Source organism: Zootoca vivipara, chromosome 3 (assembly GCF_965207765.1).
Source record: "Zootoca vivipara chromosome 3, rZooViv2.hap1.1, whole genome shotgun sequence".
In the NCBI taxonomy this organism is placed as follows: domain Eukaryota; kingdom Metazoa; phylum Chordata; class Lepidosauria; order Squamata; family Lacertidae; genus Zootoca; species Zootoca vivipara.
The window spans coordinates 90,197,658-90,224,196 of NC_142586.1; the positions used below are offsets into that span (position 1 = coordinate 90,197,658).

The 26,539-nt window shown below is 41.6% G+C and overlaps 2 protein-coding genes across 10 annotated transcripts in view; one reads left to right on the forward strand and one right to left on the reverse strand.

The window, feature by feature from the left end:
• Nucleotides 1-78: 78 nt before the first annotated feature.
• On the forward strand, nucleotides 79-24,291 carry AIDA (axin interactor, dorsalization associated). Of its 4 annotated transcripts, XM_035111403.3 has the most exons (12): nucleotides 79-330; nucleotides 8,283-8,352; nucleotides 12,101-12,154; nucleotides 15,347-15,367; nucleotides 15,464-15,518; nucleotides 18,233-18,296; nucleotides 18,533-18,639; nucleotides 19,961-19,972; nucleotides 21,053-21,175; nucleotides 22,822-22,944; nucleotides 23,400-23,517; nucleotides 23,831-24,291. In XM_035111403.3, the coding sequence occupies exons 1-12, from the start codon at nucleotides 221-223 to the stop codon at nucleotides 23,925-23,927; spliced, it is 954 nt and encodes a 317-aa protein (XP_034967294.1). In that variant the 5' UTR covers nucleotides 79-220; the 3' UTR covers nucleotides 23,928-24,291. The 4 variants fall into 4 exon arrangements, with proteins under 4 accessions (XP_034967294.1, XP_034967295.1, XP_034967296.1 ...); XM_035111404.3 differs by lacking the exon at nucleotides 19,961-19,972; XM_035111405.3 differs by lacking the exon at nucleotides 15,347-15,367.
• Nucleotides 24,292-24,836: 545 nt separating this feature from the next.
• Nucleotides 24,837-26,539, reverse strand: part of MIA3 (MIA SH3 domain ER export factor 3) — a 36,746-nt gene continuing 35,043 nt past the window's right edge. For all 6 annotated transcript variants that reach the window (XR_015949353.1, XM_035111392.3, XM_035111390.3 and 3 more), the window contains 2 exons: nucleotides 26,247-26,388; nucleotides 24,837-25,701 (listed from right to left, as the gene is read on the reverse strand). Coding sequence is in view for 5 of the 6 variants with exons in the window: in XM_035111392.3 (XP_034967283.3) it covers nucleotides 25,388-25,701; nucleotides 26,247-26,388 (456 nt within the window). In the remaining variant the exon portion in view is untranslated. The remainder of the gene's footprint in view (nucleotides 25,702-26,246; nucleotides 26,389-26,539) is intronic.

A 26,539-nucleotide genomic window follows, 5' to 3' on the forward strand; every position in this document is an offset into this window, starting at 1 on the left:
CGGGTCGGGCACAACCGAGCATGATGGCGGGGAGGCGGAGCCGGCCCAGAGGCGGCCGCCAGGTTTGGTTGCGGTGGCAGATGGGCTTGGTCGGTGACTGAGTAGCGGTGCTGCAGGCTTTGGACGGTTGAGGCGGTTGCCCGGCGCGAGCCCTCCTCCTCCTCCTCCCCCCCCCGCGCGGCCCCGGGGGTGGAAATGGTGCCCTAGCAGCGCTGGGACCATGTCGGAAGCGGCCCGGAGCCTCCTGCAGCGCTGGGGCGCCAGTTTCAGGAAAGGCACCGACTTCGACTCCTGGGGGCAGCTGGTGGAGGCGATAGACGAGTATCAGATGTGAGTGCGGGGTGGGCGGCGGCGGCGCCGCCTGGGGCTGCTGAGGCAAGGCGGCTCCGAAGGGCTGGGCAGCCCGGCGGCGGCGGCGGGTGAGAGAGGCGGCGGGCAGCAGCTGGGTGGGGCAAAGAAGTTGAGGCTGGGGCGAAGGCACTTGGAGGGCTGCGGGCGCCTGGGTGGGTCTGGCGCTCCTGGGCGGAGGCCGAGGGTGGTGACCCGAAGGGCACAAGCATCGAAAAGGCTCTGGGTGAGGCTGAGGAGCTGAGAGGCTCCCGTTCTTCGGGAGACGAGGGCGGGGGGGGGGGAATCTGAAGGCTGCAAGAGGTTCTGCTTGGAGCCCATGTATCGATGCTTCACTTCAGGCGGATTGTTGTGGGGTTTTTTTTGGGGGGGATTAGGGCCACGAAGGTCCCTGGGGGGTTGCCTGTGGGTGAAGATGAGGCCATCTTCAGTTGAGTCGTTGGGGAGCCGTGGGAAGGACTGCTGAACTAGATCACTCCTATCTCTATTTCTAAATATTTGCCTCCAACATTGAGCTTTGAAGCCTTAAGGAAGGATGGGGAGATATCTCCGCCTCAGTGTCCTTGCCCTGGGTCTGTCTGTCTGTCTGTCTGTCTCTCTCTCTCTCTCTCTCTCTCTGTGTGTGTGTGTGTGTGTGTTCTGCACTGAAACCTACCGTTAACATTAGAAATAAGACTAAATGATTTTGTTAACGTTGTCTAGCTTCCCCAGGCACAGAACTATCTATGTGTTTGCCAGTTGTGTGGTGTCTGGCGAAAGTTTTGCCTTTGGGAGCCACCTGTTGTTGTCCACATTGTTAATCTGGATGCTGCGACTATCTCTCAGCCCTCCCTAGAGCTGCCAGATGTGCTGTGGCAACTCTTGCAACTCTAGAAACTGTCTGTGGAAGAAGGGTTTCTGCAGGTGCAGGTGCTTTGGATGCAGTGCCGTGGAGATTCGTGCTTGCCAATTAGATACCTACCCTCCATAAAAATCGGATAGACCCACCTTTCCTGCCAAGCTTTCATGTTTTGCCGATGGGCACCCAGCTGGCACTTGGGGACTGCTGCATAATATTAATAGCTTGCTGGGAAGCAATTATGACTGCTGTTCTTGACTTGAATCAAATCTGCAAAAAGCCAGAAGACAGGCTGAGATCCAAGAGAGCTGCTTAAGTCTTAAACTCATGCAAGGGGCTTCCAGTTAAATTTGTTCCTATTCAAAGAGCTGACATCCTCACTGCCATACCGCAAACAGCTTTTAAAGCGCCTTGGTGACTTCCAGTCAGTATTGCATGGGGAGGGCTCCAGTTCAAGAAAAAGAAGTCTAAAAACCCATTGACCTCACAGAATGAGATTAATAATTCTTTGGCGTCTTGTCGTAGAGCATGTGCCCTTCATCTTTCAAATAGTTATTCGCTGTGCGTTACAAGTTACTTTAGAATCTTTTTCTCTCCCTCCTACAACATAGGAGTATCCCTTTTTGAGTGCCATGTAGGTGTGAAGCATAGAATCAGTTATATGCCCTCTGTTGACATACGATGAAGCTTGTTCTAGGCCTCCCCTTGTTAGTATATGCCATGTCACCACATCATTGTTAATCAGAGTACAGTGAACCCAGTTATTTATTAAATTTTTATACCACCCTTCATCTGAGGATAACAGGGCAGTTTACAATATTAAAAAACCCACACAACATAGCAAAAACAAAAACAAAAAAAAACAGCACCCCCTACACACAGTTTAAAAAGCCACAAAAAGGTAAAGGTACCCCTGACAGTTAAGTCCAGTTGCGGCGCTCATCTCGCTTTACAGACCATAAATTGTTTAATTAGCCAAAGGCCTGGGAGAAGAGGAATGTGTTTGCTTGGCACCTAAATATATGTAATAAAGCCATCAAGTGAGCCTCCCTGGAGGGAGCATTCTACAAACAGAACCACCTTAGAAAAGGCCCATTCTTGTGTTGCCACTCTCTGAGCCCGTCATGGAGGGGGTGCGTAGGCAGGGTATATACTACTACTACTAATATTAATATTAATAATTAATAATAATTTAGAACAAACTGACCCTCAGAACATTCCCTTCTGGGCCTTCAGGCTGAACACAGTTCCCCACTGCTGCTCTAAGGAGCTCAAGGTGGCATTAATGGGTCTCAGTTTCCCCATTTTGTACCCACAACCCTGAGAGCTTGGTTAGGCTAAGAGATAGCGATTGGCCAGAGGAGGGGAATAGTCTCTCCATAGTTCTGGAAATTAATGGGGTCCCTAGTTAACAGTCCTTTGTGGCACTCTTTTTTAAAAGTAACCAATTCATACTGCAATTCTGTTCATATTAGGAAGTAATCCCTATGGAATTCAGTGGGGCTTATTTCTGAGTAATGTATGTTTATTGTGGCATGAACTCACACTAGACATTGTCACAGCAGGCATACCTTTTGAACCAAGGTTTGCACTTGTCTTTTTGAACCTGAGATTCTTCACCAACCAGCTTTTACTGAGGTGCCTCAAGTTACTGTTTTTATTCTAGAATTGTGCTTTTAAGTTGTAGCTGCTTGTAACGTGTGAAAGTGTGATATATAAATAATTAAACAATTTAAAAGGCAAGACATTTAGTTAGGTACTAAGTATTTATACAACTAAAACAAGAGAACCAGAACAGATGGAGGCCATGCAACTTTTCTTCTAGGAGAGAAGCAACTGTGACTGCTTCTGAACCTAAAGTATGACACTTTTCAGTTTAGTTAAGCACTAAGTAGTTAGTTGTACAAAGGCCCACTATACTGTAAATGTCCACTGTATCCTTGCAAGGGAGGAGGATAGAGAGAAAACCAGTGCAACTTGGCTTTGTCCCCATGGCCTTATTGGCCACGCCACCCCTCAGTGACTTCCTTGCAGTCTCACTGGTTTCAGCTACCTTTGTCTGCCACTGATTTGCAGTTGGCGTTACTGATGAATTTATGAGTACGTATCACTTTTTGTGTATCATGCAGGTTGTCAAGTAAGGAAACACTCAAATACCTGCTGTTGACATTTGCTGGAGCTGTTCTAGGTCTCCACTGGAATTGCCTGTAAAATGTTAATACAGAGGACAATTCACTCAAGGAGATACCAAGTACAGTACGGCATCAGATGGTCTGTGCGAATAAAGGTTCATTTCTATGTTTGCGATGGAACTTAATATAGATTTTACATGGAAAATGCTGTAGGGTTTCATGGTAGGCTTGTGGAACTCCAATACTTTTTTCTTGTTAAACTGATTTGGTTTGTGCAGTATGCATTAGTTTCAGACTTTCCTGGAAAACCATGCAAATGGTTCTGCGATAGGAATTTAGCCATTTTGTCTTGCCTCTTAAAACTTTCGCAGGTTTTTGAAGGAGGAGATAAACCAGGCAGCAGAAGTGATGAACCTCATCACTAATGTCTCACCAGAAAGCAGTAGTAACAGTGTGACCATCAGCAGCACTCTTTCCCCTGGCAGCTCCTTAAGTGGTGGAACATAACATCCCTTTTCATTGAACTGTATTTCAGGGCTGTCTACTGCACTACTTTCACTCGATATGAGTGTGCAAACCTGCCCTAAGAGATGTAATGGTGAAATCTATAAATGGTAAATGTGGTCCTGTATTTCTAGGACAAAAATAGGGCAGAATAATCTTGTGGGCGGATTTGGATTTGCATCCAAATCTCATGCACTCAGAGTTGCAATTTTGCCAGTTTGACTCATGGTGTGCTTTTGGATAACTTGCCAGCTCCCAACTTAGCTTCCCATCTTTAAAATATTGAAAATGGTGCCTCAATAACTGTTAGATTCTTTGACAGATTTGAGCAGCCTTTTGTGTACCAAGGGCTTCATTCTGTGATGATGGTAGATGGGGCTGGAGCAAAAAGTAGATGGGACCATTCTTCCATTCTCCTTTTTCATACTGCCAAGCACTCGTTCTCTACCTCAGCTGAGCAGGCCACAGCACTCTTGCTAGAAGTATGATCTTGCAGGGACCCTTTGAAATATACTGAGGGCCACAGATTGCCCATCCTTGTTCTGTAGCAATATGGAGGCCTGGGAATATTGAGGGACAAAACCTTTTTCCTGTTTTCAGCCCTACATGGGAAAATTGAAAATTTTAGGTAAATGGGGAAAACATTAAGTAGTTATCTCTTTTAGAATAAGGGATGGGATACTTTTAAAGGCACTGTTTTAAAATATTGGTGTTCGCTGAACTTCATTCCGTTAAAATGGTTTCTAAGAGCAATCAATTTTGCTAGATTATTTTATTTTATTTTTACATTTACATTCTGCACTTCATCATAAAAAGTTCGCATACAAACACATAACATCAAAGATGAAATAAGACACGCTTAAAACCCACTTTCAGAATTGTTCTTTTGCTGTTCTGGCTTAACTTATCATTTAGGTTTAAGATTAGCAAATTGAATCTTAGAAATGAAATCACAAATCTAGTAAGGCAAAAGAGGGTGTGCTGGACAGAAATCATTGTATGCTTGTATAGAAATCTTGCAATATTGACAGTTTATAGTACATGTACAGAATTAGCAAGTTATATATATTGTTCAGACTGCTCCACTTAGTAGATTTGTGGAGTTGTTTGGCAACATCAACTGGATGCAGCTTTCTTTGTATCTTTCCAGGTAGGTAAGTATGAGTTTCCATTTGCAAGTTTAGATCATTTCACTGTTTTTCTTGCTGTTAAATTGATAGCCCTTGTCACTTTACAGGGTTGTATAACCCTGCAAAGGGATTTATTGTCTTTTTCAAATGTATGCTGTATGCTATGCATTTAATTTATATAAGCAAAGTAGTACTACAGTACTTTAATGAAGTCATATTTTTCCATGTACATAAGATGAGGCTTCCTCAAACTCGGCCCCTCCAGAGGTTTTTGGCCTACAACTCCCATGATCCCTAGCTAGCAGGACCAGTGGTCAGTGATGATGGGAATTGTAGTCTCAAAACATCTGGAGGGCTGAGGTTGAGGAAGCCTGCCTAAGATCTTCAAACACCTTTTTGCATTCTCAACTACCGTACATACTTCCAAAATCTCTAGCATTTCCCCATCTTGCTTTTTTTTGTCTCCCATCTCTTATTCCATTACACAAGAGGTTTAGAAGCTTGACACTCAGGAGGAAACTGAACCTATAGCTCCTGGCAGAATTAGAGATGGGAAAAGTGGACTGCACTCTTGGTCCATCTACTTCTTCAAGCACCTGAGAAAAGAGGTGCTTCCACTGCAACATTTACATCTCTTGGCTTTGTGCATTGCTGGAAGCAGCATAGAGGTAACATAAATACCAAATTGTCTGATGGTTGATCTGGAAAAACCCTACTAGCTGCAATCATGTGTTACAAGCCATGTGCTGTGTAGGCTTACATTTCCCCCATAATTTGAAGGATTTCTCATGAGGAGGGGTCTTCTTCTTCTTCTTTCTTTGGCAATCACTCGTAGCCAAGTAAGATTGTCTTCCATAAACACGGTTTTAACAATGAGTCCGTAAGTGACTGTGGAGGCCAATTCTGGATCCACACATCCTTCCACAGTGGGGATATTGGTTTCCGTGCGGGAGTTGATCACAGTGTGGATTTGCCAAGCGTGCCTTCCTCTTAGCATGTTTCTCCCTTGCGTCCTGAGTTCGAGTGTTTTCAAAGCCCATGACACCTTTGGTAAAGGCTGTTCTCATGGAGGGGTATGCAGTTGTTAGGAGAGAGGCAAGCCTTTTCTGATCTTTTTTTTCACACCGCCTTTTTGGTTGGCCTGCATAAGGGGTATAAAAGCTTTCCCCTCTCCTATGTTGTTGGTTTTTTTAAGTGGAAAATTGATGCCCTGTTTGCATTTATTGCAGGGCGAGGGAAACTTTTTCAGTCTGGAGGCCACATGCCAGTGATGAGCAGGCCAGAGGGAAGAGTGGGCAGAGCAGTAATTGTAAATTTTATCTTAATGCACCAGCTTAGTTCCTATACACATACCCAATTCTATATCCTCCATCCACGCAAGCAAGAATTTTTATAAGAGTTCAAGGGCACATTCCAGCCGGGCAAAGGCACTCGAGGGTGGGGAAGCAAGGCTGTTAGGGTGTGTGGCTTTGGACACAGGGTATGTAACTGGAGAGAGTCAGATTGAGAGGCCCAGGGCCCATTTGGCCCCTGGGCCTGAGTATATCTACCCTTAACTTAGTGTGTTGAATAAATCTGCAGGTGACCAGTCAAAACAACCTGTTTTCTGCATTTTCTTGGGCTTCTTTGCTGGGGGTCTTGGGGAATGCCACATACTTTGCTGTTTGCCACTGACCTGCATGGCCCGTTCCCTGAGGCAAGCATTAGCTCTGTCTTTGTTGCCACACAGGCAGAGGTGCAATCTTATTTATTTTAGACTTGGGAGAATATTGGTACATTAACTTTCAGAATCCCTGTAAGCTGTGGCAACCATTTTCAAGCTTTCTGTCTTCAACATTGGTTTGCCTGCTGGGGAGCTGCTGGGTGTTGCAAAGGTTTCTAGGGTACACAGTTCACAAAGGCAGTTAGCCAGATATATAATAATTGCTCTTCTACCCTAGAACACAGCCAATGAGCTCATGTAAGGAAAGATAGTAAAAACTAAGAGGGGTTTCTGATGGCTCCTGAGTCTTGCTCCTGGGTAGATTCCTGCTAAGGGAATTTTGTCTCATCTTGACCCTTTTTCAATAATAATAATGAACGTTTTCAGTGAAGTTCCACATGTTACCAGCTTACTGATTACTAAACAGAATTGCCAACAGCCTGCTTCTGTATGAGTATTTTTTGGAAGGAAGTATAAATTGTTTAGCTTTGATTGAAATAGTGGTAGGAATGGATCGTATAAATTCAATGTCTAGATTGGGATGAACTTATTGCTCAATCATTATTCCAAGGAATCTCCAATAACCTGATGTTCAGCAGACTCCAGCAAGACCTTTAGGCACACCTCTAACGGGTCACCACCACCTGCTGCTCTACTACACTAGTACCTTAGCTGTCAGAATGTTGTGAAGCTTCCCAGTTCCGGGTGCAGCTTTTGGGGCATTGCCAACAAGGGTGGGTAGCTGCTATTGGGAGGCAGAGATTTGGAAGCACTATTGGGTGTACTTCTGTTTATATCCTAGCCCTAATTCCTGCCACTTGTGTGAACTTGGAGTAAGTTGCCTGGAGTCTGCATTATCTGTTATATGAAACAGCATAGCTTCTGTTCCCTGTATGTTACGTAACTCCTTGGTTTGATTGCATCTGCTTAGAAAGTGCATTGGAAGTTGTATATCTGCTTCAAACTCAACTTTCCTGCAAGTCAGATTATAGATTTTAAAAATGATAGGAACAGGGATTTCGTTTTGAGAGTGTTTTGGTGCCTTGGATCACACAAATGCTCCCTCAAATATAAAGCAATTTCTGTCATTCTCTGATAAGGACTTGACCTACAGAGATGCTAAATGGTATGGGTATACTATGGCTTTTTATAGAGAATAGTAACAGGTGTTGTTATCGACTTGGTTGAGATGTACAGTACGGTAGTAGTTTTACTATTTCTTATTTACTCAGAACTTACATCATAGGTGGGAGTTGTGTTAATGACAGTAAGAATTTCCATGCAGAATATAATGATGGAGGCAACATAGGCCAATATAATTGTGTTTTCCAAGCATTAACATAAGAAACATTGGGTGGCTAATTAATGTATGTCTTAATTAGTTATAGGTGAAAATGTTTGAAGAAGTGCATTTTTAAAAATCTTGGTTTGATTGTCCTTATTTTAATTCTTGTATACCTTCCTAACACTATACAATATACATGCTGTTTCATTACTGAGGAGGACACTGTCTGCCTCTTAACATAAACCATACAGGTTTCTGTTTAAACCTGTTTTTAAGAATTTTAAAGAGCACAGTTGCCATTTTTATGACCCTAAATTTCACAAAGTGTCTCCCCTCTTTCCAGATTAGCAAGGCATCTACAGAAAGAGGCCCAGTCTCAACCCAACAACTCAGAATTCACAGAAGATCAAAAGGTAGATGGTGGTGTATGTTCATTGGTGATGGAATATTCTTTAAAATAGTTTTTAACCCTTTCCTTGCAGTCTTTGGGTGGAGATAAAGAGAAAAGATGAAGTACTATCTGGTCAGCCATTTAAAAATATTGGGTTTTGTGTGGCAGTGAATGTCTGAAAACTGCCTTGTCATGATCTGCCCTCTAAAGCTTTGGGCATTCAGCTTGCAGGGGAAGAAATTTGGTTCAAAGAAACTTAACATAGATTACCATAGATAAGCAGGAGATCCCTGCTTCACCCACCATGCACCAACAAGTTAGCCAGCCCATTGAAAATTCATTCATTTTATTATACAGGTGACATTTTGGCTTTAAACAAAATCTCTCCATTCACAATTTGTTAATGAGAAGGCCAGCCTGGCTGCCTCCATTGCATCATCCAGCAGAGCTTTTCTGTGTAGTACAGGGTGTTTTATACTCTAGCCTGATGGAGGTGGTAAAACTAATAATGTCTCACCGTGACTTGGTTTTGAGGATAAAATTACTTGCATCTGCTGGACCTTGACTTCATTATTATAGCAGGTGAATCTCAAGAGGGATCCAGAACACTGCTTTGTCTTGTTTTGTTGGATGAATTTCAGTTGGTATGGTTTGAGGATGTAAACAAGGTGCTTGGATTGGTGTGGGTGATCATGTGTGCTCTGGACCTTTGCTCTTCATTGCTGATAATAACTAATAAAGAGGGGAAGGCTAGTTGGGCCAGATGTGATTAATGCCTCTTTACTATAAAAAACGGCCCCTGTCTGCTTAAAGGACACAGTGGTAAAACCACTGCCTAAGCCTTCCCTGGATCCAGAAAATTTAAACAGCTGCCAGCCAGTCACTAATGTCCCCTTCTTGTACATAGTTCTTGAGCAAGTGGTTGCTAACCAAATCCAGGCTCTCTTGGATGAAACAGATTTTCTAAATCAATACCAATCAGGGTTTATCCTAGCCTTGGGGTTATGATGTGTGATAGAAGTGAATGTGGATGGGTAACTTGTCCAGTGAGATCTGGAGCTTGAATCACTTAATAGGTAAATGCTTCCAGACCTAAATTAGGGGGAAATTATGCTAAAATAGTTTTGATTGAGTCTCCATATTGCTTAACTGACTGTCTGGCCTTAAGTACAGCAGACAGAATTTTGCTCTTGAACAGAGCTCCTCTCTTCAGGGCCGTCTCAAGCAGGTCGAGCGCCCTGGCGCTGAGGCGCGGAGATTGCTCCGGCACCCACGCAGCGCCCCCCCCTGCCGGCCCGGCGCCCTGGTGCCCCACGCCACCAGGACTATACCTAGAGCCGGGCCTGCCTCTCTTCTTCCTACTGCAGTCCCCCCTGCAAATTTTTTTTAAAAAAATTGCTTCTCAGAACACCATGAAATATGAGGACTATAGCTGGAGGAAGGATCAGCAGATTGGCGGTCTCCCCTTGCATGAATGGAAATGTCTTCTACTCTAGGGCTCTGTTGAATCCCTGCCATTGTGTAATAGAGCCTTCAAATGGATTTTAAATAACAATATGCATGGTGAGGAATGGGAGATTAATTCCCTGCCTTTCAAGGCACATTCTAGGATAGCATGGAAGTATAATCTTCACACTCTTCACAATAGGGAAGCCAAAGTGCACTCTGAAAAGGTTTGGTTAGATCTATGATCCATCTTAATCAAAAGAGTGATGGGTGGATAAAGGCAAAACAAGCAGGTGTTAATGCCAAGGACGTTTCTCTATTGTTATAACTGCTATACAGTATGTTTATATCTGCTGTGACGATTGTACAACTATCATTGAAAAATGATGAGATTTAATAGATATTGCTTTAAATGTCAAGATACAATCTCTGAAAGAAAACCATCTTTGTTTAGGACTATTTTTAATGTAGAGAGAGTCTTCTTCTTATTTAGAGTAGCAAATTGCTACATGGCAATTAGAAGGGGGGGTCTTCCCTGGACACTGCCATCTCAGTGCATAAATTTCTGGTGTTCGGGGGCAGGGGGAACAGGAGACAAGAAATCATTCAGGTTCTGATGTTCTAAGAAGGAAGGGTCAGGAAGCAAATGAATGATGTGTTTCTTTAGGAAGAAGTGGATAGGTGACTAAATGGAATGAAGTTGGGTTTGGAATTAGACTGAGAACTTTTCAGCCACATCTCTCATTTCTTTTAAATATGCAAGTGCCAAAAACATTTGGAGAGAGAAACTGTGTTCAGACATTAATACTAGAACCCTCCAAACCAAGATGGGTGAGCTGGAGTGCTTGGTCTTGAAGGCAAGCATAGATAGAATTGGCATAACAGAAACCCAGTGGAATGGAGAGAACCAGTGTGACATGGTTATCTCTAGGTACAAACTCTATAGGAAGGACAGGTGTGGGCATAATGGACGTTGTTTCATTCTATGCATCCTAGAGGACATAAAGTTAAATGAGCTAGAAATTTCACTAGTTGAATCCCTTTGTTGTTTAATTTCTTCTTACTGCTCACACCTCTCTTCCCATGGTGAGTTCTTGGCTCTTGTAAAAGGGAGGTTGGGTCTTGATCTTTCTGTTACGTTTAGCAGTATCAAGTCATGAAAATCCTGTTTTGTTGCAAACTATCACTGTGTTGAAACATACTTATAGCTGATTACTAGCAAATAGACTTAAAGCTCTAACAAAGCAAAATTCAGTTTGGATGAAAAACATGTGCAGTAGCACAAACATTCCTTGCACAGCAGAGCTAATGGTTAACATATTCAATAGTGCACTCTTAAGATTCAGTTTTAACATAAATTGTGGACAAAGATTCTCACTTGCAAGGTCGTTACAACTTTAATGCTTTTAATTTGATAAAGTGTTTTCCCTGCTGAAAAATGAAGCATCTTGTTGGGGAAAGCAACACTTGGAAAAACATTAGCTGTATCTAGCTGTAGTGTTTTGGATTTGGTTGTTTTTTTTTTTTAAAAAAGAGTTAGTGTTGGGTGTGGTTCCTGAGAAATAGCTATGAATAATGCTTGCTGGTATCTTGCCACCATTCAATAGATCTCAGTTTCTTTCTTTAAAAAATAACAAACCAGACCTATTCCTTGTGGCTCTAAATCTCTCCCAAGCAAATCTGAGTGCATTATCATTCTTCAACTCTCAAGTGCCTTCTAACACATCTCAAAGCTTTCTGTTCCACAACAAAGTGCAGCTGGCAAGTTCAAGCAGCTGTAATGCTTTAATTTGGGGAGAAGAAATAGGGTTGTAAGCCTAGCTGTTAAGCCAGGAAAGGAAAGCAGACTGATACCTCACTTGCCTCTGGCTCAGTGCAGGGGGTGAGTGGGAAAGAATGTGGGTGGAGGAAAAAGAAGAGAACATCTTTAGCCCTCTTGTTTACAACACCGTATTCAGGAAGAGTCTCATATTAGAATGTAATGTATTCTGATTTGCGTTCATCTATGAAGATGTGGTCTCTTGTAGCTCAGTCTGGAAGTTGATTGTCATTCTGCTTTCAAACTACATGTGTTGCACAGCTGAACTTGCATAATAAAATGTATATCTTTGTGCAGGAGTGTGGCTGCATATGGGAAGCAGCTCTTAGGAACACAGAGCAATATTCTTGCCTGCTATTTCTGCCTCTACACTTAGATAGGCACTTTGCTGTCTCTTCCATCTTTTACACACACAACTGAATTGCTGCTGCTAAGTTTAGTACATAAGCTTGAAAAGAAATATTCTGTTAGTAAAAAAAAGTTAACTTTCTCCTCTTACTTACAGAAAACCTTAGCAAAGATCGCAACATGTTTGGAACTCAGGAGTGCAGCTTTGCAGGTACAGTTAATTCAGTTTTCACCTTGTGACTTCCAGTTTCTTTGTGGGTCTCAATGAATGTTAAATATAAGACACTATCTATAGAAAGATGGCTTGTTACATACAGTGGAACCTCGGTTTATGAACACCTCGGTTTACGAATTTTCAGTTTACGAACGCCATGGACCCATCTGGAACGGATTAATTCACTTTCCATTACTTTCAATGGGAAAGTTCGATTCAGTTTATGAATGCTTCAATTTAAGTACTCCACGGACCGTCTGGAACAGATTAATCCACTTTCCATTACTTTCAATGGGAAAGTTCGCTTCAGTTTATGAACGCTTCAGTTTATGAACAGACTTCCGGAACCAATTGTGTTCATAAACTGAGGTACCACTGTATATAGTATTCTATTCCTCTGTTAGCCACTTATTACAGGTAATCAGAAGCAGAAGGAGATAAAAAAATAAGCAGTGGTTGAGCCCCCCAAATGAATGAGAATAGAATAATAGAATTGTAGAGACTGTTTGAGGTCTTTTGGTCCAACCTCCTGCTCAATTCAGAATTGAGCTACAGCATTCATGACAATCCTATGCTTAACCAGCAGAGATGCAATCACTTCCTAAGGCAGTCTGTTCCACTGACAAACTGCTTTTTGTTAGCAAGTTTCTCCTAATGCTTAGCTGAAGTCTTCTTTGCAATTTCCATTCTTTGTCTCTAGCCCTCTGGAACATCAGAGCTCTTTAGATATTTGAAGATTGCTATCACATATTTCCTTAATATTATCTTCTCCAGGCTCAACACACTCAGCTCTCTTTCTGTCGTTCTTCATAAAACTTAGTTTCCAAACCCCTCACTGTTCTGACTGCCCTCCTCTGGTTGGTCAATGTTCTTCTTAAAACAACTTCTGAATATTGAAGGGGTGGCTTTCTGCCTGTATTTTCAAGCCTTCCATGTTAATATCACTGAAGTGTTCCTAAATATCACCCAAGTGCTTAGGGGGCTACTCACAAATGTGCTCTTGTCCCATGAACAACAAAGTAAAGTAGACTGATCCCTTCACTAGCAGTGATGTATTTTGGAGTTGGTCCAGGATGAGAATGACGTCTAGTTTTATTTGTTCCTTTTCTCCACCATTTAAATTTTCTCCTATAGATATTGTGCAGGAAAAAGTAACACCATCACTCATATATATACTTCAGAGAAACTTAGTTCATTTCCTACTGACATGTTAGATCACAATAGAAAGTAGCGCAAACTGAAAGCTGTTTCATAATCATTTTACTACAAACAAGCACAGGAATGAAGCCCTTTGGGCTTATGCTGAAATTCTCGAGGTGAAACTGCCCTATACTGAACCAGACCATGCAACTGTCTATAGTCTACTTTTCTGTGACTGGTTGAATTTCTCCAAGCAGAGGTCTCAACCCTGGTATCTGAGATCCTCGTAATTAGAGACACCAGGGACTGAACTTTGGACCTTCTGCATGCAAAGCATATGTATGCTTTACTGCTGGAGCACAAAAAATAGAACCGAGAAGTGTGATACAAAGCAGCATGTTTCCTTTGCTATAAGAAAAGCAGCCAGGTTCTAGTCGCTGAGATTTCTGAAGACTTCTTCCCCATAGTCAAGAGCAGCTGGAGGTGCTTGCCTTGATATCACACTGAGAGGTGCAGAAATGCTGCTGGCCAACAGGCAGACTTCTATCTCTGGTTATCTTGCTCAGTTAATCTCTCATAGCTGTTAAAAAGAAAAGTAGAGATGATAAGCCTGCTGCCTGTGGATTTCTCTCCCTTCAGTTTGACATCAGGACAAGCTCCTTCAGCTTTCCTATTGAGGGATCCTTTAGACCGTGGCTTATATTTTTCTCACAGTGAGTATAATGTTTCGCTAGGCTCTGACTTTAAACAAATCAACCCAAAGTCTACAGTGTCATTTCTTTCTTTTAAGTACATATTACTAAATTGCATGCTGTTTCAACATGCCAATACTTCAGTCTTAAGCAAATGTGTCATTATCTGCCTTCAACACCAGCATATTTACTTCTTGATATCTGTATATATTGCCAACAGGTCTCCATGCAATATAAGATGTGAGCATCACCGGGATGTTTAATTAATTAAATGCAATGACTAGTAAGCTGGTAGTTGCTTCTGTTCTGTGTTCGCTGCAGCCTTTATTTCTTCCTCGTCTATAACTTGCTTTGCCCTCCAGTCTTGATCTATGCTATCTTCTCCTTGTAAAGTTATTTTGGCACAAGGTCCCACCTTAGTTCTGCCCGATCAGTCATTTTATCACTGGTTTCTTCACCTCTGGCCTGGTCTGACCACATGAGCAATTAAAACACATCCATAGTCCTTAATGTTTTTGTCCTGGTTCTAGTCCTGTAACCTGCAGTTCTCCTTATCATGTTTGAATCCAACATCATCCCCAGCATGAGCACTTGTCAGGGATGATAGGATTTGGGAGTTGAACAACATCTGAAAGGCCACAGTTTAGTCCTGTAAATCCTGCCCTGAATTTTGTTGGTCTTAACACAAAAAAAATTCCCGCCCTATGGTTTAATTAAAATATATAAGGGACCAGTGTGTGTGTGATAAAGTGGACACTGAGGTTCAGTGCAGAGGGCCTTCTGGCCTTTCCCTCGCTGCGAGAAGCCAAGTTACAGGGAACCAGGCAGAGGGCATTCTCGGTAGTGGCACCCGCCGTGTGGAACACCCTCCCACCAGATGTCAAAGAGAAAAACAACTACAGTACCAGACTTTTAGAAGACATCTGAAGGCAGCCCTGTTTAGGGAAGCTTTTAATGTTTAATAGATTATTGTATTTTAATATTGTGTTGGAAGCTGCCCAGAGTAGCTGGGGAAACCCAGCCAGATGGGCGGGGTATAAATAAATTATTAATAATAATATGGAAAATGATTGGACATTAGTACCATGTTCAATTCTTGAAAAGAGAGCAGATATTGCTTAAGACTCACAAGGGAAATTATTTTCTCTATTTCTAATGCCTTAATGAATCTTCAAGAAGCTGGAGAGAATGCTGTCTTTTTTGATGCATTAAAGACATCCTGATAATTCAACATGTTTTCCAGTCAGTTTTTTTACTTCAGCAGGATTTTGTGTCTCAATAACTTTTTCCCTTTAGGTAAACAATGAAGTTCAAAGGTACCCAAAGAACTAACAGTTAGTTTCTCTTTGAAATACAGGGCCCTTTCAGGAAACAAGAGGTAGAACAAAATGCAAAACCAGCACTACTTTTACCATTGTAACTGGCTGTAGCAATGGATAGTAGATACAGATATGTAATACTACTTTCCTTTTAGTCTACACAGTCCCAGGAAGAATTTAAGCTAGAGGATCTGAAGAAACTAGAACCAAGTAAGTATCTTTTAATTTCAAGAATAATTTAAAAGCAGTGTCAGTGTGGGATGGTGCTCATAGCTGTGCTATTGTGATATTATGGTTTCTCTTACTATGCACCACAACGAACAACTTGGAGGCCCACAAGAAGGTCTTGGTTTTCATATCTAGGTGCTTGGGCTCCTGATTGCTATAAATGAATTCTGAACAGTTCTATAAAGTTTCTATTGGTAAGCAGCTGGGAGTTGATTGGTTTTCTCCAGGAAAATAATCTTCCAAGCATGCTGTTCCATCAGGCAAGTGATGAAGCAACTCTCTAGACCAGAATTTCCTAAAATGAATGCTGTGAAAAAGATGTTAATGCATCATGAGAAATTAATTAAACGAGAAGTTACCTTTGAACTGAAAATATTGGCACAGATTTCCACTGCATCTGTGCATGATTCACTGGCTGTTTATCCTTCCAGCACAATCGGCTTCTGCTTGGAGGAGGGGGGGTATATGGATCATTCAATGTAAAGATAGATGGATCATTATATATGGATCATTGATGTAAAGATAGATTATCCCTCCTCTGAGACAGCTGCCCATTATGTGCCTACATGAGCCACTCACAATGCATGTCCAGAACAGTGACTATTGCAGACACATAATGGGTTTTAGTCAATAAATGTGTATGTGGTGTAGACTCATTGAAACGAATGACCATGATTAACCTAGGTCCATTAATTTAATATTTCTACTCTGAGTAGTAGTAAGTTGAATACTGTACAAACCAGTGCACTGGTTCCACTTTGGCAGGTACTGGTAGCTTTCTTTGATCCAAAGGGTTTATTTTAATGTAAGGTATCGACTGATCTGGCCAATGGTCCGTCTAGTCCAGGCATAGGCAAACTCTGCCCTCCAGATGTTTTGGGACTACAATTCCCACCATCCCTGACCAACCAGATGCCTGTGGGAAACCTACAAGCACTCTACCCTCCAGTGGTTTCTGGCAATTGGTATTTAGAGGCCTACTGCCTTTGACCATGTGTAGCCAGATGCCTAGTAGCCTTTGATAACCACTAACATGGATGGCTTTAAAAGGAAGTTACGCAATTCATGGAGGGTAGGGCTATCACAGTCTCCTATGTGAGTGAACTACCCTGGAACTTTTTTTAAATAAAGGATGGCATGCGAGTATTTTAAATAAATCAATATAAGCAAACTTCATGAGTGAAACATTCCATTGTACTTTTAACCTTCTTGTGAACTTTTGACCCTCCTATGCAGAAGAGAGCTGCGAGAGCAAGTATTTTACAACCCAAATTTTCTAACCAGTACCCAAATGCAGCATGATTGAAAATCCTATTTCTTCACACATGGAAAGCTTGAAAACAGTAGTGTCATATTTTGATTTGGGCAAAGGGGACTGAATTGATGTTGCTCTGAACCTGGTACTTATTTTTTTCTCTACTTGTAACTCTTAAGGACACGATCCTATGCAAGTCTGAACCCCTCTTTGCTCGTTGTGGCTTATTCCCAGGAACGTGTACATAACACTGCAGCCTTAGTCTCTAGAGTGCTCTTTCTCAAAAGAGAGAGGTGCCCTGAATTTTTCCGTTCTTGATCAGGAGAGTGGTGAAATAGGATTCTTCTGTAGTAAAGCATTGAAAGCAAAGTGCTTTCCTTAACTTCTCAGTGTGTTGGGTAAATCACAGGTAAACCATTAAAAACAAAGAACCTGTATGTGTAAACAGTGTACAGTGGTACCTCGCAAGACGAATGCCTCGCACAACGAAAAACTCGCAAGTCTTGCGATTTTTTTGGTGACTCACAAGACAAATTTTTCTATGGCCATGCTTCGCAAGACGAATAGGAACGCATTAATTAAATTTCAATGCAATCCTATGGGAAACCGTGCTTCGCAAGACGAAATTTCCGCAATACGAAACGACTTGTGGAACGAATTAATTTCGTCTTGCGAGGAATCACTGTAGTTGTCAATCCAAAACAACAATATGAAACATTACTTTGAAATGAAAGGTCTTGTCCATCTGTAACCAGGGCTACGATTAATTGTACTTCATGAAGTTCGGCAACCTTCCTCATACTATCAGGACTGGATATTCCATTTTATTCTGGAGAAGAGTCCTATGTATACAATGCCTTATTTTCTCTCTCTCTCCTGTAATTTACATGATGGTAGTGGATATTGTTCTATTAAAAAATACATACTGTGTGTGATTGTGTGGGACCAAATGATAAAAGTACCATCACCAATTGTTCATACTATTTCGGAGAGATTATTGTCTGAGTTTTACTAGGAATGAAAGGAAACACTATCGGTTCTCAGTGTTTGCAAGTTGCTATTTTTTCTGAGAAGAGAGCAAGCTATTTCAACATGAAAAGACAAAAAGTATGGTTCTCACATTGACATTGATTTAAAATACGATTGGATGTAATTTTTCTCACCATGCATTTGACCCTTTTTCTTTCATTCTTTGTTTTTCTTGCATGAATTAGGTTGTAGAAAATGCTACTTACTTAAAATTCAGAATATTTTTTGGGGGGGAGGGGTGTCTGTGAAAATGATAATTACAGTGACCCTGTTGTTATGTTGTAAGGAGCCACTGTTTCTTTCAGGTGTCTTCTGGGAGGGCACAAGAATGAAGCCCTCTGCTTGTTTATTTCATTTATACACTAATTAGGCTTTTTGATAGTTGACGGTGACTGTCTGTCTTCCCTTACAGTCTTAAAGAATATTCTTTCCTATAATAAAGAATTCCCCTTTGATGTTCAGCCTGTTCCGCCAAGGTAAGCAACCATTAAATTAGAAGTATGCATGGAGGGGGCTTTAGGAAGCTATACCAGAGATTGGAGTATAGTGTCTAACATGGAATTGTTATAGGTCAATTCTAACTTCCTACCCTCTGGAAGGCTATGGATATTTCCTCAAGCCATACTGTTCATTGCAGGCACATTGGTCTGAAAATAATTGAGTGATGAAGGTGCATAATCACCCCTCAGTTGTGGTGTGTGTGTTTTTAAAGGAAGATCTTAGCACCTGGTGAAGAGGAAGATTTGGAATTTGAAGAAGATGAGGAGGAGGGTGGAGCTGGAGCAGGATCTCCAGACGCGTTTCCTGCCAGAATTCCAGGTAGTAGGGGCACCATTTTCTTCAAATGTCATTTACCAGGATGAGGGTGATGATGGGGGAGTGAAGATTTGTTGCAGAAGTGTTTGGGTGCACACTTGGATGGTCATTGGATGGATACCAGTTGGTGCATCTCCTGTACCAGTCTGTGCATAGAAGCTTTGCTAAAGTTCTTCTCACATAGCTTACATACAGTAATAAACTATTGGTTACTAGTTGCATATGAAATAGGTTTGCTAACTTTGGATAATTCTTTATACTAGGCCAAAAAGGGGAAACATTTTACAGATGTCAACAAGGTATCTGTTTTGCTTCAGCAACTAAGTTACTGTATTTACTGTAGGAATTTATATTCCGCCCTTCGAATAAATTCCTAGGGTGGCTTACAATACAAAATAATAGATCCTATAAAAACACTACCCCAGAGGCTGATGGATCCAGAGGGTTTCCAGACGGCTCTGGAGGATTTTATGGCTGATATGACTGATCCTCCTGTCAAAGCCCTGGCTGACCTCTGGAACATCCAAATGGCTTGCGCCATTGACACAATCGCCCCGAGTGCTCTCTCCCGCTTTGTGGAGCCCATTTGGCTCCCTGGTATATTTCAGAGGAAACAAGCTAAGAGACGGCTCAAACATGAGTGGAGGAAAATTGCAATCAAACACTGGTGAGGGCTCCTCATCAAGCCTACCTAGTGGCAGTGAAGGCAGTAAAGGGCATACTTTGCTGCCTCCATTGCATCCTCATTGTGCTGTCCAGCAGAACTTTTCCGGGTAGTGCGGGGCCTTTTCTAAAAGAGATGATAGAACCAGCAGTAGCTTGCTGTGACTTATTTGCAAAGCATTTTGACTATAAAATCACTTGCATCCATTGGGATCTTGACTCCGCTCTTATAGCTGATGAATCTCTAGAGGTGTCCAGGGCACCTGATATTTGCGCTTCCTGTTCCCCGGCAAATTGCCATGTCTGAAATGGCTCTTAGACCACCAGCACTCGCTTTCATTTTTGTCTTCTATGTCTGGACAGAATTTGTAGGTAGATACGTGTAAACATAGTGTTGAAATACTTTTTGCAGAAGGGCTTAAATGTGAAAGGCTTACGGTGACTCATGCAACCTAGATTTCAGGAGGCATTATATACTGCTATTCTCAATCAGCTGCTTTGCTGAATTTGTACTGTTCGTTGTACTTGCTTTGCCTGTACAATCTGCTTGCTTCCATGGATCCCCTATTGCATTATTGTGCTGCCTAACTGTACGTGGTCTTGTCTTCTACATGCATGGCTCCATCGTGTAACCATATACTACATAATTCATCTATCGCAGGAGCCAATGAAGGTATGATAATATCTTAATGTGAGCAGCTATTAATTGTGAATGTGTTCATATTGGCCAGAGCACTGGCCTTGTGCTTTCACTTGGATGTGAAAACTCTTGTATGTAAAATCATCCTGCCCACAGCAACAAATGCTAGATGTTGCAGAGCTCTTTGCCCATGCCACCACACAATTAATCCCAAAGTCAGAACATCTCCAAGTGTCCGTATTGCTTTATATGACCAAGGTCACATGAAGGAAGTAATTCCACTTTTGGGGGGGGGGTGGCAGGGGGAGGTTGTAATTTGAAAAGTAGATCCTGCAGATTAATACCTTTCAAAAGGAGTAAATTTATGCTGATATTTATTTCTGAACTCTTAACATATAATAATATTCATTGGTTACCTTTGATCAGACCTGTGTGAAACTGCTTGCCATTTGCTGTTTTGTTAGTATCCTTTATCTAAGGTGACTCAAATCTAGAAATGTACTTATATATACACAGGTTTATCACCATATAGTGCTGCGGGTGCAGTAGTTAATTGGCCCTGAGCCACCATTTTGCATCTGGCTCTGCCATTTCCCTGATTCACTATTTTACACCTGGTTCCAATTACTGGACAGAGTTCCAGTTAAACAGCAATGAAGTTGACCTCAGAGCTGACCTCAACCCCCTGAAGTCTACCCACCTCAATTGAATCGAGGTCTTTGGGTACAGAGGTGAATCTTTTGTCTTCCCACAATGGGTGTATCTGTTCAGTGCTTATTTGGGGGATTAGATGTACTAATATAATATATCTGATCCTTGTAATCCAAGTGTACTGGATTACTCGTGGCTGGTACCTTGCTTCCTCATATGGTGAACTTCGAAAGGGACCTGCAGACTTCTAACTCATGAGACTTGCTGCCAGATCCAAATGAATAGCTGTTTGTTTGTGGCTCAAGGTGGTCCTTTGACATTAGGAAGCCCCGTTTTTCCTTGAATACAGTCTGTGGATTGAATCCTCCAGGTTCAGAATGCAGATAAAAACAGTGGTAGAAACTGTGCTGAAGGGCTAAAATTCTGATTCTTTAATACCCCCTTGTCTTATTTTCTTGCCAGGTACATTATTACCCAGACTGCCATCTGAACCCGGGATGACGTTGCTTACTATCAAAATAGAGAAAATTGGTCTTAAAGATGCTGGGCAGTGCATCGATCCCTATATCACAGTTAGTGTGAAAGGTAGTTGTTGTGTTAGTTGCGTTGGCGAGGCAATTAAGTCAATCTTTGTTCCTTTGACACTTCTGATCTACTCCCAGCTGCCAGCAGACTTGGCAGTAATTGCTTAAGACTCCCACAGCAAGTATGTAGTTTCCCCCCTCAACATGTACACATTTTCTGACTCAATGAGTGTTTATGAAGGGCTGAAAAATGACACATTTGTGCCATGCCAGTATCCCAAAATACTGGTTTTGAGAGGCATCCTGCATCTGTTAGGAGTTGTGCATTATCCAGACTTCTTCCAAGTCTTCAACATTGTAGCTCCTCTTTTCACTTTGAAATGAATTCTCACTTTCATGTCATAAGTGTTTGAATCTTACCTGGCTTTTAACATTCAGCAAGTCATGACAGATTTCTATTAGATTAACTTCTTCTGACAATGAAAGTGTGTTCAAATATATAAAAGCCTTGTCTACCTTTGTATCTTTCTGTTTCGTAAAAAAGGCTAATGACAAGGTGTTCCTAAAAGAATAGAGCAACATATTTTGTGGATTTCTTGAAAATCTTCAAGTGACGTTTGAGGTGTGAAAGTATTGAGCCTTATTTTTTTTTTTTTTTTAAAAAAAGGTGGATTATGTGTTTGGAAAGTGCCCTTCACAGAATTGAATTCATGTTATGCCTACTGTTACGGTTAGTGGTGGGTGATAGTTTACTGGACAATATCCTGCAATATACACTGCAAATACATTCAGATCTAACATGTCAGATTTTCTGTAGCAAAATCACCCCTGGGTAGGAAATAGCATATACCTTGAGCATACTACCGTACTAGGGAGGGTGGTTATCCTAGTTATGCAATGGCCTCACCTGAAACCACCTCATGGTATTTTCAGTGCCAAGTGAAAATATTTGTATTTATCCAGTCCTTTTAAACTACTTGAGGTTTTTTTAAACATGAAATTCCAGTCTTAATCTGCAAGAAAGGAAATGACTAATGCTGTTTTTATTTTTTGTGAGCTTCCAAGAACATACACTATAAGAAAACATATTTTACTGAGTAGCCCTACAAACATAGTGAACAACACTGCAATTCTACTTACAGAAATGTTTTTGATTCAGTGGAGATGTCTGCTAATGTTAGAAAAGAGGCACTCTTTAACCAATTCCCCTTCAGTCTACACCACCCTCCATGCTGTACTGGAGGGCCCTCAGTTATCTGGAGCAGAAAGCAGAGTGCAGGATACTGCAACAAGGAGTAGGAAAAACCATCTTCATTTTTTTTTAATGTTAGTCAATGCTTCTGCTGGATTAAAAGGATTCCTTAAGCAGAATGGCAACATTGGATTTCACCCTAAATAAATATGTTGTCATATGACGTGTCTCTCTTGCAACAAGTGATGCACAATGAGAATTCCTAATGGGTGTGATACGTCAGTTCCCTGTGGTATTATGTACACAATTTTGGATTGGACGTGATAGTCATGTAAGATACTCACCTTGTCTAAAGGTGATTCTTGTGCTTTTTTTCACTAGTAACATGTATTATTCTGTTGTTACATTTTCAGCAATGGAAGCTTCCAAAATTTAATGCAGTGGTTCTTGTGTTTTTCTAAGAATTGAAAAAGCTCTATCTTCTGATAAAAACGTCATGTTTTCCCTCCTGACAGATTTGAATGGGATAGACTTGACTCCTGTGCAGGACACACCAGTTGCTTCAAGGAAGGAGGACACATATGTTCATTTTAATGTGGACATCGAGATTCAGAAACATGTTGAAAAATTAACAAAAGGTTTGTTACATCGAAATACGACCAGCTGATCAAAGCTGAATTTAGAACCACTGCAGAAGTCAAAAATCTAGGGTGGGGAAGAAGAGCATTTCCATGTTTTGCTTTCGTGACGGATTGACAGCGTTTCTAATAATTTCTCAGTACCTTTTATAACGTAAAGCAAAAAGTGTTGCTTAATGGGAGGCAGCTTTGTGCGAAGCCTATAAAAAGAAGCACTCTGCCATGTAACATGCACTGTGTTGCTACAACTCTACATCATTTCTACATGGCTCAGTCGGGTTGTGGGTGCAAGCCCCACGTTGGGGAAATATTCCTGCATTGCAGGGGGTTGGACAAGATTACCCTCCTGGTCCCTTCCAACTCTACAATTCTATGAGTCTATGTGGTTGGGGGTCTTCACCCTATGTATCCTAGATGCCTCCTATCAAGGAATAATTCTTTCCCCCTCTGTTCAGGTGCAGCTATTTTCTTTGAATTTAAACACTATAAGCCTAAGAAAAGGTTCACCAGCACCAAGTGCTTTGCCTTCATGGAGATGGATGAAATTAAACCTGGACCAATTGTTATAGAACTGTAAGTGACCTTGGGCATGCTGTACACTCAGATCCTACCAATTGCTTGCATGTTGAAGAACATAACTATTGTGCTATGCTGAATTGGCAATTGCTGCTTAAAGTCTGCTAGACTGATAAAGATGTTGAGCATCCTCTGTCAAAATATTAAAACTTTTAGTAGGTAAGGTAGCAGGGGAGTGATAATCAAAACCTAATACATCTTGACATGGGATGCTGCAGTGCACAGAGGCAGGTTCATCGTAACTGTGTGCATGCACATGTCCTAAGGATCATTAAACTAAAGAGTTTGACAGTTCTTTATGTAATTATAGGTACAAAAAACCCACTGACTTCAAGAGGAAGAAACTCCAGTTGTTGACCAAGAAGCCACTTTATCTTCACCTCCATCAAACACTGCACAAAGAGTGACTTTTGTGAACTGAACCACTTGCCACAAAACCATAGCAGCTGCCTTATGTAGCACTCATCCTTCAGGACGCAGGGGAAATGGCTGCATTTTACCCAGCTAGTCAAATGGGACCATCACCTGCTGCACATCGAGTGGATCAGCAGCCGAGCCCTGCTACCTAGCTGCAGTTTTCTTTGGAATGTATATTTTTTATCACAGATGTTCCAAAGCGTGTTGTGAATTTTCCTAATTGGGCTGGTTGTAAGAGTTCAGTTTTGTAATTTGGTTTCTACACCCATATAAGAACACCCCAACTAAGGCGGTTGGGAAGTCCTCATCCGCCAGACCTGATACAGCAATAAAGATGTGCCAGTATCAACAAAATTATTATCGTGATGGTTGCTGCATCTCTTCAAGTATGCATCTCTCTCTAGTCAATAGATTGATTTTATGAAGGTAACCTCCTAAAAAAAGCACTTGAATTTACAGTACTTGATACAAAAAGATATTTGGTCATGAGTAAAACTGTCTCCCCTCAGATTCAACTCAAATGTGCTGTTTTATAACAATTACCAAGTGATTTGATGTAAAATGCCACCATTTCAACTCATAACTTTTTGAGCCTGCGATTAAGGAATCTGCACTGGACATGGGAAATTTGACCTGAATTTTCCTGGGCCACAAAGCTCTAAATTGCATTTTTTGGGTGCTTTATAGAGGCATGACACTGGGTGGTCATCAACTAAGTTTTACTCAGCGTACTGTTACTAAGTTAGGCCTATTAATTGCAATGGGTCTAAAACTTGGCTGAAGATCACCCACTAGCTGGAAGAGTTTGTTCTATCCTTTCATCTTAAGCCGTCTCGTGACTAGTACTATTTATCACTGGAAAGGAAAATGGATTTGTACAAAATTCATTCTTCTAAATGTAGCAAAAAAAGAGAAAGAGATCTTGCTCACTTTATTAGTAGATTTGTCCTTCCAGTACAGAGTAGTTTGTTTCTGGTCTTTCATACCAGATAGTTTAAAAATATCTGCATTAGAATCCTTATGTAAACCACTTGTCTACAGTCACTGTAGGCTATATGTGAAGGGGTAGCATTTCTTACCAAAGGTATTTCCACAGGAAATGTTCAAATTATCATTTTGAAATCATTCACCAACTTATTACATAGGCTACATTAATTAAAAACTAACCACACAGGTACTTTCATATATTGCACGTTGAGAGCTGCAGGTCAGCCACAGCTGTAGAAGCAGGCTTCAGGCTCATCACAGAAAAATTATATGTGCATCCCAAGAGGATGAACAAGTCCTCATTTAAAGGTGATCGAATGCGCGTTGCTAGAGAAAATATTTCTGCAAAAAAAAAAAAAGCTACATAGAAACCAAGTCCAGAGGAGGAAAGAAGAGTTGGTTCTGAAGCCACTGAAATCCTCCCCACATGAAACGTGATGGAGATCAGTCCAGAAATCCAAAGTCATGGTTTCCCTTCAGCATGATGTGCAGAGTCCCGTGAGCTAGCTGGGGATGGGGGACCAGAAGGACCTCCTTGGTAATCATTGGGTCCTGAAGGTGGCAAGTCTCTGGAAGGAGGAGGGGGGTAGTCCCTTAATCCTTGCGGAGGTAGCCGTGGAGGGCCTGGAGGATAATCTCTTGGGTATGGAGGCCGGAAAGGAGGAGGTCCACGCTGATATACTCTCTGATCAGGAGGTGGTAGTGGACCATGTGGAAAGTCTCTCATTCCAAATGGAGGGCCAGGTGGATAGTCTCTTGGAAGAGGGGTTCCACGTACTGGAAGGAAAAGCAGTACAGTGAATTATTCACTGGCAGGAAGTACATACAGGCAATCTCCCCCCAGAAATTTGGCAGAAACCAAACAGCAGGCACAGAATCCCAAGTTTACCAACTTCTATTTTAAAGAAGCATATTTGAAGCCCTTATGCCTGGCAGATAATATGTGAACAGACAACAAAATGTTCCACTTCTCAGAAGAGGAACCATCTGTATTTTGAATGCCTCTCTTGTCACTTCCAGTCCTTTTCTTACCTAGTTGCAACTGTGCTTTGCTATCAACAGAATCAGCAAATCTATCAAGGCAATATTCAGATGAAATACTTCAGCCAATATTCAAAGCAGGTTATGGCTCTCAAATTAGTATTGCTACCATTGCTCAGCTCTCACAAATACAACATGAGGCACCCCTGCCCACTCACTCCTTGCTGAAAAGATAACTGTTCTGCAACAGGTTGTGAGAAAGATTATTGAACCTGTAATGCCAATTCAATTAAACATCTCTCCCCCCCTCTATATATAGCACAATGCAAAAGCAACCATACCTAAAGGAAGAGGCCGAGGTCCATAGGGTAGCCGGGGTGGAAGTCCAACGCGAACTGGAGGTGGTGGCAAATGTCCAGCTGCTGGCGGTCCCATTACGGGGGGCCCTGGGTAAGGTGGTGGGACTTTAGGACCCATGTTAACCTGTGTAAGACAGAAAGGTTAATCTACTGTATACACCAGTGAAATATAAAACTGATCTCCCACCAAAAATGTTAGTGTTTGAAAGCTATGTATTTTCAAACTCGTTTTCACTGCATACTACTGAACAGGGGTGAGGAATCTCAGGCTAGGG